General features: G+C 46.4%; 1 protein-coding gene and 2 long non-coding RNA genes across 3 annotated transcripts; all 3 read right to left on the bottom strand.

The window, feature by feature from the left end:
- Positions 1 to 1,731: 1,731 nt before the first annotated feature.
- Positions 1,732 to 2,698, bottom strand: LOC120909667. The gene is made up of 3 exons (XR_005741327.1): positions 2,657 to 2,698; positions 1,899 to 2,002; positions 1,732 to 1,771 (listed from the first exon to the last, which is right to left on the bottom strand). It is a non-coding gene; the product is annotated as an uncharacterized LOC120909667 (long non-coding RNA).
- Positions 2,699 to 10,716: 8,018 nt separating this feature from the next.
- On the bottom strand, positions 10,717 to 11,817 carry LOC120909644 (oocyte zinc finger protein XlCOF6.1-like). The gene has a single exon (XM_040321406.1). It carries the CDS (start codon positions 11,810 to 11,812, stop codon positions 10,814 to 10,816), a length of 999 nt encoding a protein of 332 aa, XP_040177340.1. The 5' UTR covers positions 11,813 to 11,817; the 3' UTR covers positions 10,717 to 10,813.
- A 2,345-nt stretch (positions 11,818 to 14,162) lies between these two features.
- LOC120909696 lies at positions 14,163 to 15,628 on the bottom strand. Its single transcript, XR_005741358.1, has 3 exons — positions 15,519 to 15,628; positions 14,328 to 14,437; positions 14,163 to 14,200 (listed from the first exon to the last, which is right to left on the bottom strand). It is a non-coding gene; the product is annotated as an uncharacterized LOC120909696 (long non-coding RNA).
- Between the last annotated feature and the right edge of the window lie 5 nt (positions 15,629 to 15,633).

Below are 15,633 nucleotides of genomic sequence, written 5' to 3'. Positions count from 1 at the left end.
CGTATGGTCTGAGTACTGTCAGGCTGACCCCCCCCACCCCCTCAACCTCTGCAGCAATGCTGGCAGCACTTATATGTCGATTTCCCAAAGACAACCTCTGGATATGACGCTGAGCACGTGACCTCAACTTCTTTGGTGGACCATGGCGAGGCCTGTTCTGAGTGGAACCCGTCCTGTTATACCACTTGGTCTTGGCCACCGTGCTGCAGATCAGTTTCATGGTCTTGGCAATCTTCTTATAGCCTAGACCATCTTTATGTAAAGCAACAATACTTTTTTTTAGATCCTCAGCGAGTTCTTTGCCATGAGGTGCCATGTTGAACTTCCAGTGACCAGTAAGAAAGTGAGAGCGATACCCATTCATACCTGAGACCTTGTAAAACTAACGAACGGTCAAACATTCCCATAGACACACTCCTAAACCTTGTGGACGGCCTTCCCAGAAGAGTTGAAGCTGTTATAGCTGCAAAAGGTGGAACAACTCATTATTGAACCCTACGGACTAAGGCTGGGATGCCATTGAAGTTCATGTGCGTGTAAAGGCAGGTGTCCCAATACTTTTGGTAATATAGTGTATATAAACAAATGTATTATAACAAACAAGCTTGTGTATAAAATATCAGTACTTGCTCCTCATCTACCTGATGATGGTGGGGGATGGTGTGACCTTCCTGTGTGGAATCCCAGGAATACAGAGGACGGGGACATCTCTCTGGTGGGTTCCTGCCATCAGGTGGCTCCATTGTAACATCTGTGGGTCCTCCTGAAAGCTCCTCCATCACTCCATACTCCTCATCCTCCTCTTTATACTCTTCTTTAACAACAATATTATCATCCCCGAGGTTTCCACTCTGAATATATAATAAAAAATGTATTGTAACAAACATAATTGTGTATAAATCATAATAACCAATAATTAATAATCATCTACCTGATGATGATGAGGGATGGTGTGACCTTCCTGTGTGAAATCCCGAGGATGGGGACATCTCTCTGGTGGGTTTCTGAAGCTGGATGACTCCACCATGGTGTCCTGGTACAGATCTTTGTCTCCTTCTGTAATTTCTGATTTCTCCACCCCATCCTCCTCTTTATACTCTTCTTTAACCTCAACTTTAGGATCTCTCAGGTTTCCACTCTGAATATAGAATAAAAATGACATCAATGGTAACAATGCAGATAATGTACAGATCCTAATTATACTATCAGTGATTGTTCCTCATCTACCTGATGATGGTGGGGGATGGTGTGACCTTCCTGTGTGTAATCCCGGGAATACAGAGGACGGGGACATCTCTCTGGTGGGTTCCCATTACTGGATCCATCTGTAGGAAACACACACACTGACTGAATACATTGTTTCTATGTGTTTATCAGATGATGGGGGATCTAGGTGGACCCTCCGTACTGCTCTCTCCTTTACAATAAAGTCTCCTCTTACCCGGTGATGTGAGGGGCGGCTGATTCTCCATCATGACGTCCTTGTAGAGATCCTTGTGTCCTTCAAAATACTCCTACATAGGGAAATAGACAGTGACATCACTTAGGAACCTGATACCTATGATACAGTCACCATCCAGACACACCCCTTGTCTGTTACTGGATAATGTCCCAGAATTCCCAGAATCCTCCTCACCTCTCCTGTCAGCAGCTCCATCATCTTCTTGGTGACTTCTAGAATCTTCTCCATGTTGTGTCTCTCAGGTTTTAGGGAGTCACATGGAGGCACTGTGATGGTCATATGATCACCGGACTTCACAAGAGGAAATCTCTGTATTGGAGAACCAATAGGAATATCATGTTAGAATCCCAGAATCCTCCTCACCTCTACGGTCAGGTCTGTGTTTTATTAATAGAGATAAGAGTGATGTCATGTGACCTCCCAGAATCCTCCTCACCTCTCCGGTCAGCAGGTAGATGATCTCCAGGGTGAGGTTTAATATCCTCTCGGTCATCTGACTCCAGTTCTCCTCCATCCTCATTGTGACCTATAAGGGTTTCCCTGTAGACCAATAATTATTTATTTTAAATACGTGCCCTTGCACTTTAGACATGGCACTTATCTAAAACACCAACAAGTCGTCATCTACAAATAGAGGTCCCACTGCAGGTGAACCTGTATTTCCCCATTTAGCCTTCTTCTTCCGAGACTGACTACTACTCTGTCCTCCCTGTAATATGTTCCCTCTGGCCTCCATTCAGTGTCCTCCACCCTTCTCGGCCAATCCTTCCACTGACCCCACCTAACATTTAAAATACTAACGGCAACATACAAAGCCTTCCACAGTTCTGCTCTGAGCTACATCGGTATCCTCATCTCAATATATCGTCCACACTGTCCTCTCTGCTCCTCCCACAATAGAGCTGCCACCTCATCCCTTTAAACCCAAACACATATGAATTACACAGGTTCCGAGGCTGATTTATTGCAGATAAGGCACCGAGTGAGTTTAATTACCACCTTAATCAGCCACAGAATCGGTGTAATTAATACGCATTTGATTTTTAAGGGATGAGGTGGAAACCCTATACCATGACCTCCTGCTCTCTATCTCCCTCATCACCTCGTCCCATGCTCACCTTCGGGACTTCTCCAGAGCCTTAACGATCATCTCCCTACCCTGATCTGTTTAGAGAGAAAATAAGATCTTATTACCTCCTCAGCTGCCACTTCCAGCAAAGTCTCCTCTCTACTTCCTCCCGACTAAACTCTCACCTGGAACTTCCTGTTTATACCTGACATCACTTCCTGTCTTCCATAGAGACTTCCTATCTAGGTAGAAGTAAGATCACCATCTTGTGGAACTCAGAGGAACTGCAGCCTTGAGAACCGTCTTGTAGTGCAAAAAAACGGCCTTGTGCTGTCCTATGTACTGTACACCAGGGCTCAAAATTTCAAGTCCTGAGCTACTAGCCAGGCCTCAAGGCGTAATCGCCACCAGTTGCCCCGCCCTACCCCTAATCCCTCCCCTAGACATGCCCTCATAAATTATCTCATGAAATGACACTTAAATGCAGCCAAATGTCCCCAGTGCTGCAAAATGTCCGCAATGCAGCAAAATGTCCCCATAGCAGCCAGTGTCCCCATAGCAGCCAGTGTTCCTAATGCAGCAAAATGTCCCCATAGCAACCAGTGTCCCCATAGCAGCCAGTGTCCCCATAGCAGCAATATGTCCCCATGGTAGCCAGTGTCCCCATAGCAGCCAGTGTCCCCAATGCAGCAAAATGTCCCTATTGCAGCCAGTGTCCCCATAGCAGCCAGTGTCCCCATAGCAGCCTACATGTGCTGGGTGAGAAGAGAGGAGCCGGAGCCGCCGCCTGGTTGTTCAAAGCGCGGGGAATATAACAGCTTTCAATTCAATAGCTGTGTTCCCCGCCGCGAGCCGTCATATACAGCCCCTCCCCCCTTGTCCGGGAAACTTTGATAGACAGATCACCCGTCCAATCCTGGAATGGGTGATCTGTCTATCAAAGTGCCCGGACAAGGGGAGGGGCTGTATATGACAGCGCGGCGGGGAACACAGCTATTGAATTGAAAGCTGTTATGTTCCCCGGGCTTTGAACAACCAGGCGGCGGCGGCTCCTATCCTTGCTCGCCCCCCCTGCTCCCAGGCAGCCCACACTCACCAGCCCTCAAAATTTACTCGCAAAATGCGAGCAGGCGAGTGTAAATTTTAAGGGCTGCTGTACACTGATCAGCCATAACATTATGACCACTGGCCGGTAATGTGTATAACATGGATTAGGCATGAGCACGCTGGAAATTTTCTTTTTGTTTCGGATGTATTAGTTGAAGAATTTTGTTTTGTCACATTCGTCCGATTTGTTTTGCTTCATATCTTCGGTATTCGTTTTTTATATGCGTTGGTCCGGGTGGGTTGGAAATTTTTTGCAGTTTTTCCGGAAGATTGCAATATATTTGATACATTATCGAATGAGACAGATTGTAATCAGAAGGATTCAATATTTTCGGACGCTAATCCAACCCACCAAGAGAAATGGCATGAGCTGATTGGACAATATCATATACATTTAAATTAACGTCTGGAACAAAATTCAGATCCATTTGTTATTCGAATGCAAATTATTGAATTGATTCGAAAATTTAATTAATTTCTTCATGATCCCGAACTAATATCGCATCATGTGATGTCATCTGAATGAAACAAATGCATTCGTTAACCACTTCCCGACCGCCGCATGTAGATATACGTCGGCAGAATGGCACGTACAGGCACATTGGCGTACCTGTACGTCCCTGCCTAGACGTGGGTCGGGGGTCCGATCGGGACCCCCCCCCACTATATGCGGTGGTCGGATTCCCTCGGGGAGCGATCCGGGACGATGGCGCAGCTATTCGTTTATAGCCGCTCCGTCGCGATCGCTCCCCAGAACTGAAGAACGGGGAGAGCCGTATGTAAACACGGCTTCCCCGTGCTTCACTGTGGCGCTGCATCGATCGAGTCATCCCTTTTATAGGGAGACTCGATCGATGATGTCAGTCCTACAGCCACACCCCCCTACAGTTGTAAACACACACTAGGTGAACACTAAATCCTACAGCGCCCCCTGTGGTTAACTCCCAAACTGCAACTGTCATTTTCACAATAAACAATGCAACTTTAAATGCATTTTTTGCTGTGAAAATGACAATGGTCCCAAAAATGTGTCAAAATTGTACGAAGTGTCCGCCATAATGTCGCAGTCACGAAAAAAATCGCTGATCGCCGCCATTAGTAGTAAAAAAAAATAATTAATAAAAATGCAATAAAACTATCCTCTATTTTGTAAACGCTATAAATTTTGCGCAAACCAATCGATAAACGCTTATTGCGATTTTTTTTACCAAAAATAGGTAGAAGTATACATATCGGCCTAAACTGAGAAAATTTTTTTTTTTTTTTAAATGTTTTTGGGGGATATTTATTATAGCAAAACGTAAAAAATATTGAATTTTTTTTTAAATTGTCGCTCTATTTTTGTTTATAGCGCAAAAAATAAAAACCGCAGATGTGATCAAATACCACCAAAAGAAAGCTCTATTTGTGGGGGGAAAAGGACGCCAATTTTGTTTGGGAGCCATGTCGCACGACCGCGCAATTGTCTGTTAAAGCGACGCAGTGCCGAATTGTAAAAACCCCTTGGGTCATGTAGCAGCATATTGGTCCGGTCCTTAAGTGGTTACTTAACTATTAAAGAATGCGCTGAGCCTGCGCAGTACAGAGGGGTCATTATCCGCCGGGGGACTTTTTTTGGCAGGACACCCGCAGTCCAACTTTGGGATAAATGTAATCCTTATGTATCTGCCTGGAGCACTATTCACTGCAGGAGTACTGATTGGTTTCTAGCTTGTTCTTTTCTCTGGTTTATTGCAATAAACGTATTAAAGTATATGCTGCAATATACAAGCTAATACACATAAACTAAATAAACTATATAACTATTCTGCGCTTGAACACCAAAAATGGGGAATAATTCCTGCCACTGACAACAAGGGGTACCATTTCTATCACTGACACCAACAATGGGGAACTATTCCTCCCCCTAATACCAAAGATAGGGAACCGTTTACTCCCACTGATGCCAGAAAATGTCTGAAGGACAAGGCTCTTTGTTTATAAAGTTTGGAGACCCCTGCTCTAGAGGGTACCTACATGATGGGATTTCAAACTTTTTAGATACAAGGCCCACAGCAAAAAAAAAAACTTAAAGTAGAACCCTATCTTGGGACAACACTAAAGTTCCCTTATAAGACATAAAGGGCCAGATTCACATAGGTTAGCGGATCTTTAGATCCGCGTAACCTATCTGATTTAAGATCCGCCGCCGCAAGTTTTTGAGGCAAGTGGTTAATTCACAAAGCACTTACCTCAAAACTTGCGGCGGCGTATTGTAAATCCCCCGGCGGAATTCAAATTCCGCGGCTAGGGGTCGTGTAGTATTTAAATCAGGCGCGTTCCCGCGCCGATCGAACAGCGCATGCGCCGTCTGCAAATTTACCCAGCGTGCATTGCGCTAAATGACGTCGCAAGGACATCATTGGTTTCGACGTGAACGTAAATGGCGTCCAGCCCCATTTACGGACAAGTTACGCAAACGACGTAAAATTTTCAAATTGCGACGCGGGAACGACGTCCATACTTAACATTGGCTGTGCCTCATAGACCCAGGGGTAACTATCCGCCGGAAAAAGCCGAACGCAAACGACGTAAATAAAAAGCGCCGGGTGGTTGTTCGTTTCTGAATCGGCATATCTACTCATTTGCATATTCGTCGCGTAAATAAACCGAAGCACCACCTAGCGGCCGGCCTGGAAATGCAGCCTAAGATCCGACGGTGTAACACAGTTACACCTGTCAGATCTTAAAGATGGAACTTCCTCTTAACCCACTCCTCGCCCCCTTACATGCCACATTTGGCATGTAATTTTTTTGGGGGGGGGAGTGGGGGCTTCAGGAGAAGGGGACTTCCTGTCCCACTTCCTCCTTCCGCCGAGGGGCTGGAAAGGCGATTAGCTTAATCGCCTTTTCACAGCCCCTCCCTGTAGGCGAGCGCCTGTCCAATCGGACGGTGCCGATCGCGCATGCACAGTGCCGCTCGCGCATGCGCAGTGGGTGACCGGCCGTGAAGCCGAAAGCTGTCACTGCCGGGTGCCCACACTAGAAATGAAGACGCCGGCCGGCGAGGGGGGGGCGAGGAGCGGAGCCCCGTCCGGCGCGTCGCTGGAGCCGTGGAGCAGGTAAGTGTCAGTTTATTAAAAGCCAGCAGCTACACTTTTTGTAGCTGCTGACTTTTAATAAACTTAAAAAATGGGTGGAAAACCCCTTTAAGGATATCTATGCGTAACTGATTCTATGAATCGGTCGCATAGATACGACCGGCAGAACTCAGGCCCCGTACACACGACCAAACATGTATGCTGAAACTGGTCCGCGGGCCAGTTTCAGCATACATGTTCGGTCGTGTGTAGGCGCGAGCGGGCCGAATTCCAGCAAACATTTGCCCGCCGGGCCTTTTCCCAGCGGGCAAATATTCCTGGACGTGTTTTAAAACCGTCCGCTGGAATCCTGCCCGCTCGGACATGTACGGTCGTCAGTACAGACCTACCGTACATGTCCAGGCGCCCGCCGTCCCTCGCATGCGTCGAATGACTTCGACGCATGCGTGGAAGCCTTTAAATGGCAGGCCCGCCCACGTCTCCGCGTCATCGTCGCGGCGACGACGCGGACACGCCCCGCGTATTGTTTACGCGCGGACTTCTGTACGATGGTGTGTACAACCATCGTACAGAAGCCCTCTGGCAGGCATGTACGGTGAAAACGGTCCGACGGACCGCTTTCACCGTACATGTTTGTTCGTGTGTACCCGGCCTCAGAGATACGACGGCGTATCAGGAGATACACCGTCGTATCTCTTTGTGAATCTGGCCCAAAGACAGACTGCCAAGATCAAGTACTTGTTTTCCTGTGATCTCTTAATGCGGAGAGTCCTGTTCATTAAGAAAATTGTGGACCAGCTATAACAGAGGTTAAATGATGTTTAGCGTGTCCTTGGTGCATAGGGATGATTGGTATTTTTCTTCAGCTAGTAGAAGGATAGATGGCATTTGAATGTGTGTATGTTGTGATATTTGGTGGGTTGTTTAGCTCAGTGTAGCGCTCACCATAGTTAGGTTGAAAAAAGACACAAGTCTATCTAGTTCAACCAATAAAATTATACCATCCCATATACACAATCCTATACCCACAGTTCATCCAGGAAGGCGGAAAACCCCCAGCAAAGCATGAGCCAATTTGCTACAGCAGGGGAAAAAAATTTCCTTCCTGATCCCCGGAGAGGCAATCGGATATTCCAGTGAGTAGAGCCAGTTGTGCCGTTTAAGGGTTTGCATCCCCTCTTTTATTAAAGAAAAAAAAAAACAACAGAACAGTTGCCCACACAGGGGTATACATTAATGCAAAACAAAGTAAGAGGAATTATGGGTGGAAAGATATAGGGGTGGTCTATGAACTGATGAACCTATACTTGGAGCATTCTACAGACATCCTGTTCATTAAGGAAATTGTGGACCAGCTACAGACAGAGGTTAAGCGAATTCCTATTGCATAGAGATTATTGTCAATTTTCTTCAGTTACTAAACAATAGATATCATTTGAATTTGTGTGTGTATGTTTATGTATTGTACTCTATATGCCTCATTGATTTCTCTCTGAATGTAAAGAACTTATAGGTACAGCAATCTTGTTCAGTAAAAGTATATAGAAAGGTTTGAGTTTCTTGGGCTTACTGAAAGAATCAGAGAGCCGAAAAATAAAACTATGTAGTTGGAGGTGGCGAGGGTGGAGATGGTGATGTGGTTAGAGTCGATGATGGAATTGGAGTCAGTGATGTGGTTTGAGATGGCGAGATGGAGATGTGGTTCAAGGGGGTGGTGGTGAAGTGGTTGGAGTCGGTGATGGGGATGGATATGGAGATGTGGTTGGAGGTAGTAATGTGGTTTGAGTTGGTGATGTTGTTGGAGTGGGTGATGGTGATGTAGTTGGTGTCGATGATGGAATTGGAGTCGGTGATGTGGTTGGAGGTGGTGGTGGTGAAGTCGGTGATGGTGACCGTGATGGGGGTGGAGATGGAGAACATGATGGGCATGGAGATGTGGTTGGAGGTGGTGATGTGGTTGGAGTCGGTGATGTGATTGGAGTCAGTGATGGTGATGTGATTGGAGTCAGTGATGTGTTTTGAGTTGGTGAGGTGGAGATGTGCTTCGAAGGGGTGGTGAAGTGGTTGGAGTCGGTGATGTGGATGGATATGGAGATATGGTTGGAGGTAGTAATGTGGTTTGAGTTGGTGATGTTGTTGGAGTGGGTGATGGTGATGTGGTTGGCGTCGATGATGGAATTGGAGTCAGAGTCAGTGATGTGGTTGGAGGTGAAGTCGGTGATGGTGATCGTGATGGGGGTGGAGATGGAGAAGGTGATGGGGATGTGGTTGGAGTCGGTGATGGTGATGCGATTAGAGTCAGTGATGGTGATGTGGGTGGAGTCAGTGATGGTGATGTGGGTGGAGTTAGTGATGTGGGTGGAGTCAGTGATGGTGATGTGGGTGGAGGTGGCGATGTGGTTGGAGTCGATGATGGAATTGGAGTCGGTGATGTGGTTGGAGGTGGTGGTGGTGACCGTAATGGGGGTGGAGATGTGGTTGGAGGTGGTGCTGTTGGGGGTAATTGGAGGTGGTGATGGTGCGGAGGAGGAATTACGGGAGGAATGATAGACGGGTCTATGAACTGATGGACTTATCATTGGACTCTACTACAGACGTCTTGAGATTTATGAGAAGGGATAGACCTGGTTGCTCCAACAAGTACAAGCCGGTAAAACAAACCCACTAAGACACAAGATTAATACCTTTTGTTGCATCTTTAATCAGCTACATACAAAATATTACATCTAGAAATATCATATTTTCCACTTTATGCCAGCTGGTGGCACTCTCCTACTATGACTACTGCAAAGAAATTAGTCTTGTAATGTCGTCTAATCTCCCCTTCTCTCTCATCCATATCTAGAATCTTCCCCACGCCAGGACGTCTTCCTTTGAAGTTTCTGCTGAAGATCAGGGGAGATCAGACTACACTGCTAGAGGGACTCAACCAGCAGTAACATTCGTTTCTCTCAGAATAAGCCAGATAGAACTTGATGAGGGAAGAAATAATCTTACTAAAAGGATTCAAAGTGTTTCTTCCATGAGGAGCGCTCAGCCACGTGTTTTCTGAAGTGTATATCAAGGTGAGCTTCTTCCCAGTGTGAGATCTCTGATGTACGTCAAAATATGATCCATATAGAAGACATTTCCCGCACTGAGGACACCAATACACCCCGAGGGTTGTGTGGGTTCTCTGATGTTTGAGAAGATAGGCCTTCTCTGAAAAACATTTCCCTCACTCAGGGCAGGAATACGGCTTCTCCCATGTGTAGCATATCTGATGTTCAGTAAGAACATGGATATCCATGAAGAGAGTTTTCTACACTAAGAAGCTATGCATAGATTTTATTGGTTGAATTTTTTTTTTTTTTCCAACCAGACTATGGCCCAGATTCACAAAGCACTTACGCCGACGTATAACAAGTTACGCCGACGTAAGTGCAAATGTGCGCCAGACCCACAAACAGATATGCGCCTAAAACCAGGCTACACCCCGCCGATGTAGCTTGCTTACGCCGGTGTAGAGTGGGCGCACATTTAGGCTGGGTGCATGGTGCCGCTCCCATTGATTAGCCATTCAAACATGCAAATGAGGGAAATACAGTGATTCACAAACCTGCGTGCGCCCGACGCAGGCTACGCGAGGTGCGCGTAAGTTGTACATCCGGCGTAAAGTTATTCCCCCATAAAGGAGGTGCAACCCAGCAGCAGACATGCAAAGGTCTGCACCAGGGAACACAAGCCGGCGTATTTTATGTTGGACGTGTGTCTGGCTGGGCGTAGGTTACGTTCACAGTGTACGCAGTGATCCGGCGTAGTTTAGGCAGTTGTTCCGACGTGGTTGTGAGCAGGCGCAGGCGTCCATGTCACGGCGCATGCGCAGTTCGCGATACGTATCTGTCTGGCGCTCGGCCCATCATTTGCATGGGGCACGCCTACTTCCACCTATGCCGGCATACGCCTTCGAAACCTACTCCACACTGGCACAGCGTTGGGAGCAATAAGTTGCTGAATGCAATGCTTGCCTCTCCGTGCTACGCCGGCGTGGTGTACAGCGTTTGCGCTACGGCGGCGTAATGTGCGCCCACACTGTGTGAATCTGGGCCTATGCATCTACTCACACGTGTTAGAACTACAATGTTTGTTAAAATCGTACTTGCGTGAAAATCTTTTCCCGCACTCAGGGCAGGAATACGGCTTCTCCCCCGTGTGAGATCTCTGATGTTTAGTAAGGTCTGATCTCTGTGGATAACATTTTCCACACTCAGGGCAAGGAAATGGCTTTTCGCCCGTGTGAATTCTCTGATGTATTTTAAGATGGGAATTCTGTGAAAAACGTTTCCCGCACTCAGAACAGGAATACGGCCTCTCTCCAGTGTGAGTTGTTTGATGAGATAGAAGGTGCGATATTTGTGTAAAACATTTTCCACACTCAGGACAGGAATACGGCTTCTCACCCGTGTGAGTCCTATGATGTGCATTAAAATGAGCCTTGTGTTTAAAACTTTTCCCGCACTCAGGGCAGGAATGTGGCTTCTCCCTTGCGTGAGATCTTTGATGTTTCACAAGTTCTGATTTCTGAGCCAAACATTTTCCGCACTCAGGGCAGGAATATACATTCTCACCCGTGTGAATTCTTTGATGTATTTTAATGGCTGATTTTTTTGTAAAACATTTTCCACACTCAGGACAGGGATAGGGCTTTTCACCCGTGTGAAATCTCAGATGCGAATCAAGATGGGCCTTCTGATAAAAACATTTCCCGCACTCAGAGCAGCAAAATGGCCTCTCACCCGTGTGAACTCTTTGATGTTTTGCGAGGTTTGACTTTATCGTAAAACATTTTCCACACTCAGGGCAGGGAAATGGCTTCTCCCCCGTGTGAGATCTTTGATGTAAAACAAAACAGTCATATTTTCGTGGAAAACACTTCCCGCACTCGGAGCAGGCGTATAACTTCCCACTCGTGTGTGATTTCTGATTGGCAGAAGAAGGACGGGACTTGGGTGAAAAACCTTTCCCAGATGCCTCCATGTGATCACCTGTGATGTCCTCATCTTCCATTTTACAAGCTGGAGATAAAGTGAGACGATCCTTTGAGGGTTTCTCCATGGCGTGTCCTGGAAAAATAGAAAAACATCATCAATAGATCTGAGAGGGTTAGTTCACTTCCATCTGGATCAGGTAGATATGAGTGAGGAGATGTTCTCTGTGAAGGTCCCAACCAGCTGGGACTCTTCCCCCCATCAAAGAACCTTTGGTCCTCCTCCCAGATCACTTCTACATTTACACAGCCTTGTCAGAAGAGCAGGAACCAATGGGGACTGGGAGGGGCGTGCTCTTTACACAACCACAAGCCTAGGCACTGGGTCATGTGATCTCTAATAGACAAGAGGGTCAAAGTTCAGACTGGCAGACTCTTTACCATAGAACAAGTGACCATACATCTAGGCTGCACTGGAGGGAGCATGGAGCAGTATTTTCACCTGGAAAGATAAGTGTTTCAGTCCGAATGTTACTCCTTACTTTTCACCCTGATAGAGTTTTATGGTAACATTTATCTAGAAGTCTTCTGGAAGAAGAGGAACCAACCTAAGAAAGGCTCAATCTGTGTTATCATATCTGTTCTACTGTAACTAGGAGTGACACACAACCTAATACTGCCAGCTGAACCCCAGGACGGGTATCAGTACAGGGAGGGGACCATTATCAACCTATCATTGGCTGATATCACTCAGCTCCCGCCCTACTCTGGACCAATCAGAGATAAGAGAAGAATATATTATGGGTCACCTGTGCTGATCTCTGTAGGAGTGTCCTCCTCTATGAATGTCCTCGTCATTCCAGCCTCCTCCGTATATTGCTGATCATCCTTCACATACGTTTCTTCTACGTCACCCTCAACTTTTACGATAATCAGATCTTCACCCTAAACCAACAGAATGGCAGAAAATAACATCTGTAACATAGAAGTATTTATGATGTGAGATCACATAGAAAATATCATCTTGTAGAGTCCACACATCATCTCCACATGTCAGAGTGTTCAATCACTTTATGTTCCCCGACCCTCAACTCCACCTACCTGATGGTGGTGGGGGATGGTGTGACCTTCCTGTGGGGAATCCCGGGAATACAGAGGACGGGAACATCTCTCTGGTGGGTTCCTTCCCCTAGGTGGCTCCATTGTGACATCTGTGTGTCCTCCTGAAAGCTCCATCATCACTCCATACTCCTCATCCTCCTCTTTATACTCTTCTTTAACATCAATATTAGGATCTCTCAGGTTTCCACTCTGAATATAGAATAAAAATGACATCAATGGTAACAATGCAGATAATGTACAGATCCTAATGATACTATCAGTGATTGTTCCTCATCTACCTGATGATGGTGGGGGATGGTGTGACCTTCTTGCGAGGAATCCCGGGAATACAGAGGACGGGGACATCTCTCTGGTGGGTTCCTGGTATTAGGTGGTTCCATCACGCCTATATGTCCATTTGAAAGCTCCTCTATCACACCATACTCCTCCTCTTTATGCTCCTCCTTAACAATATTATTATCCCAGAGGTTTGCACGCTGAACATAAGACAGTTATTTTAAGTTATTGCACTTCAAACATGCTTGTGTATAAATCATAACTACCAATAATTGTCAATCCTCTACCCGATGATGGCGAGGGAGGTTGTCATCTTCCTGTGAGGAATCCCGGGAATACAGAGGACGGGGACATCTCTCTGGTGGGTTTCTGTAGCTGGATGACTCCTCCGTGGTGTCCTGGTACAGATCTTTGTATACTTCCTCCATCACCCCATCCTCATCATCCTCCTCTTTTATCTCTTTAACCTCAACTTTAGAATCTCTCAGGTTTCCACTCTGAATATAGAATAAAAATGACATCAATGGTAACAATGCAGATAACGTACAGATCCTAATGATACTATCAGTGATTGTTCCTCATCTACCTGATGATGGTGGGGGATGGTGTGACCTTCCTGTGTGGAATCCCGGGAATACAGAGGACGGGGACATCTCTCTGGTGGGTTCCCATTACTGGATCCATCTGTAGGAAACACACACACTGACTGAATACATTGTTTCTATGTGTTTATCAGATGATGGGGGATCTAGGTGGAGCCTCCGTACTGCTCTCTCCTTTACAATAAAGTCTCCTCTTACCCGGTGATGTGAGGGGCGGCTGATTGTCCATCATGACGTCCTTGTAGAGATCCATGTGTCCTAAATACTCCTACATAGGGAAATAGACAGTGACACCACTTAGGAACCTGATACAGTCACCATCCAGACACACCCCTTGTCTGTTACTGGATAATGTCCCAGAATTCCCAGAATCCTCCTCACCTCTCCTGTCAGCAGCTCCATCATCTTCTTGGTGACTTTTAGAATCTTCTCCATGTTGTGTCTCTCAGGTTTTAGGGAGTCACATGGAGGCACTGTGATGGTCATTTGATCACCGGACTTTACAAGAGGAAATCTCTATATTGGAGAACCAATAGGAATATCACGTTAGAATCTCAGAATCCTCCTCACCTCTCCGGTCAGGTCTGTGTTTTATTAATACACATAAGAGTGATGTCATGTGACCTCCCAGAATCCTCCTCACCTCTCCTGTCAGCAGGTAGATGATCTCCAGGGTGAGATTTAGTATCCTCTCGGTCATCTGACTCCAGTTCTCCTCCATCCTCATTGGGCATATGATCTATAAAGGTTTCCCTGTAGACAAATACAATTTTTAAAATAAGTGCCCTTGCACTTCAAACATAGCACTTATCTAAACCACCAACAAGTCGTCATCTACGAACAGAGCTCCTGACAGACTGCAGGTGAACCTGTATTTCCCCATCCAGCTTTCTTCTTCCGAGACTGACTACTACTCTGTCCTCCCTGTAATATGTTCCCTCTACCACTCTTCCTACCGTAGTGTCTTCTCTCCCTAAACTCAAATTTCTCTACCCATCTCCCCCCCCCCCCTCAAAAAAATATGTTCCTTCTTAACCAATGACACCTCAAAGCAACCAATTCACTCCCAGCTTATCCCTCATCTTAACTACTGAAACTCTCTTCTGTTGCTTGACATCTATGCAGACTATCCCCTCTTCAGTATATCATAAATTCTACCAGACTCATCCACCTTACCAACCACTTAGTGTCCTCCATCCCTCTGCCAATCCCTCCACTGGCCTCCATCCCTCTCTGCCAATCCCTCCTCTGGCTTCCATTCAGTGCCCTCCACCCCTCTCTGCCAATCCCTTCCCTTGCTTCCAGTGTCCGCCACCCCTTTCTACCAATCCACCCACTGGCCTCCATCACTCTCTGCCAATCCTTCCACTGGCCTCCATTCAGTGTCCTCCACCCCTCTCTACCAATCCCTCCATTGACCTCCATTCAGTGTCCTCCACCCTCTCTGCCAATCCCTCCATTGACGCCACCTAACAAGGTCCAAAATACTAACGGCAACATACAAAGCCTTTCACAGTTCTGCCCTGAGCTACATCGGTATCCTCATCTCAATATATCGTCCACACTGTCCTCTCTGCTCCTCCTACAATAGAGCTGCCACCTCATCCCTTTAAACCCGAACACATATGAATTACACAGGTTCCGAGGCTAATTTAATGCATATAAGGCACCGAGTGAGTTTAATTACCACATTAATCAGCCACAGAATCGGTGAAATTAATACGTATTCGGTTTTTAAGGGATGAGGCGGGAACCCTATCCCATGACCTCCTGCACTCTATCTCCCTAATCACCTCGTCCCATGCTCGCCTTCGGGACTTCTCCAGAGCCTTACCGATCAGCTAGAACTCCCTACCCTGATCTGTTTAGAAAATAATATCTTATTATCTCCTCAGCTGCCACTTCCAGCAATGTCTCCTCTCTACTTCCTCCCGACTCACCTCTCACCT

The sequence above is a fragment of the Rana temporaria genome, chromosome 8 (genome assembly GCF_905171775.1).
Source record: "Rana temporaria chromosome 8, aRanTem1.1, whole genome shotgun sequence".
Classification (NCBI taxonomy): Eukaryota; Metazoa; Chordata; class Amphibia; order Anura; family Ranidae; genus Rana; species Rana temporaria.
This window is presented reverse-complemented; position numbering and strand designations above follow the sequence as displayed.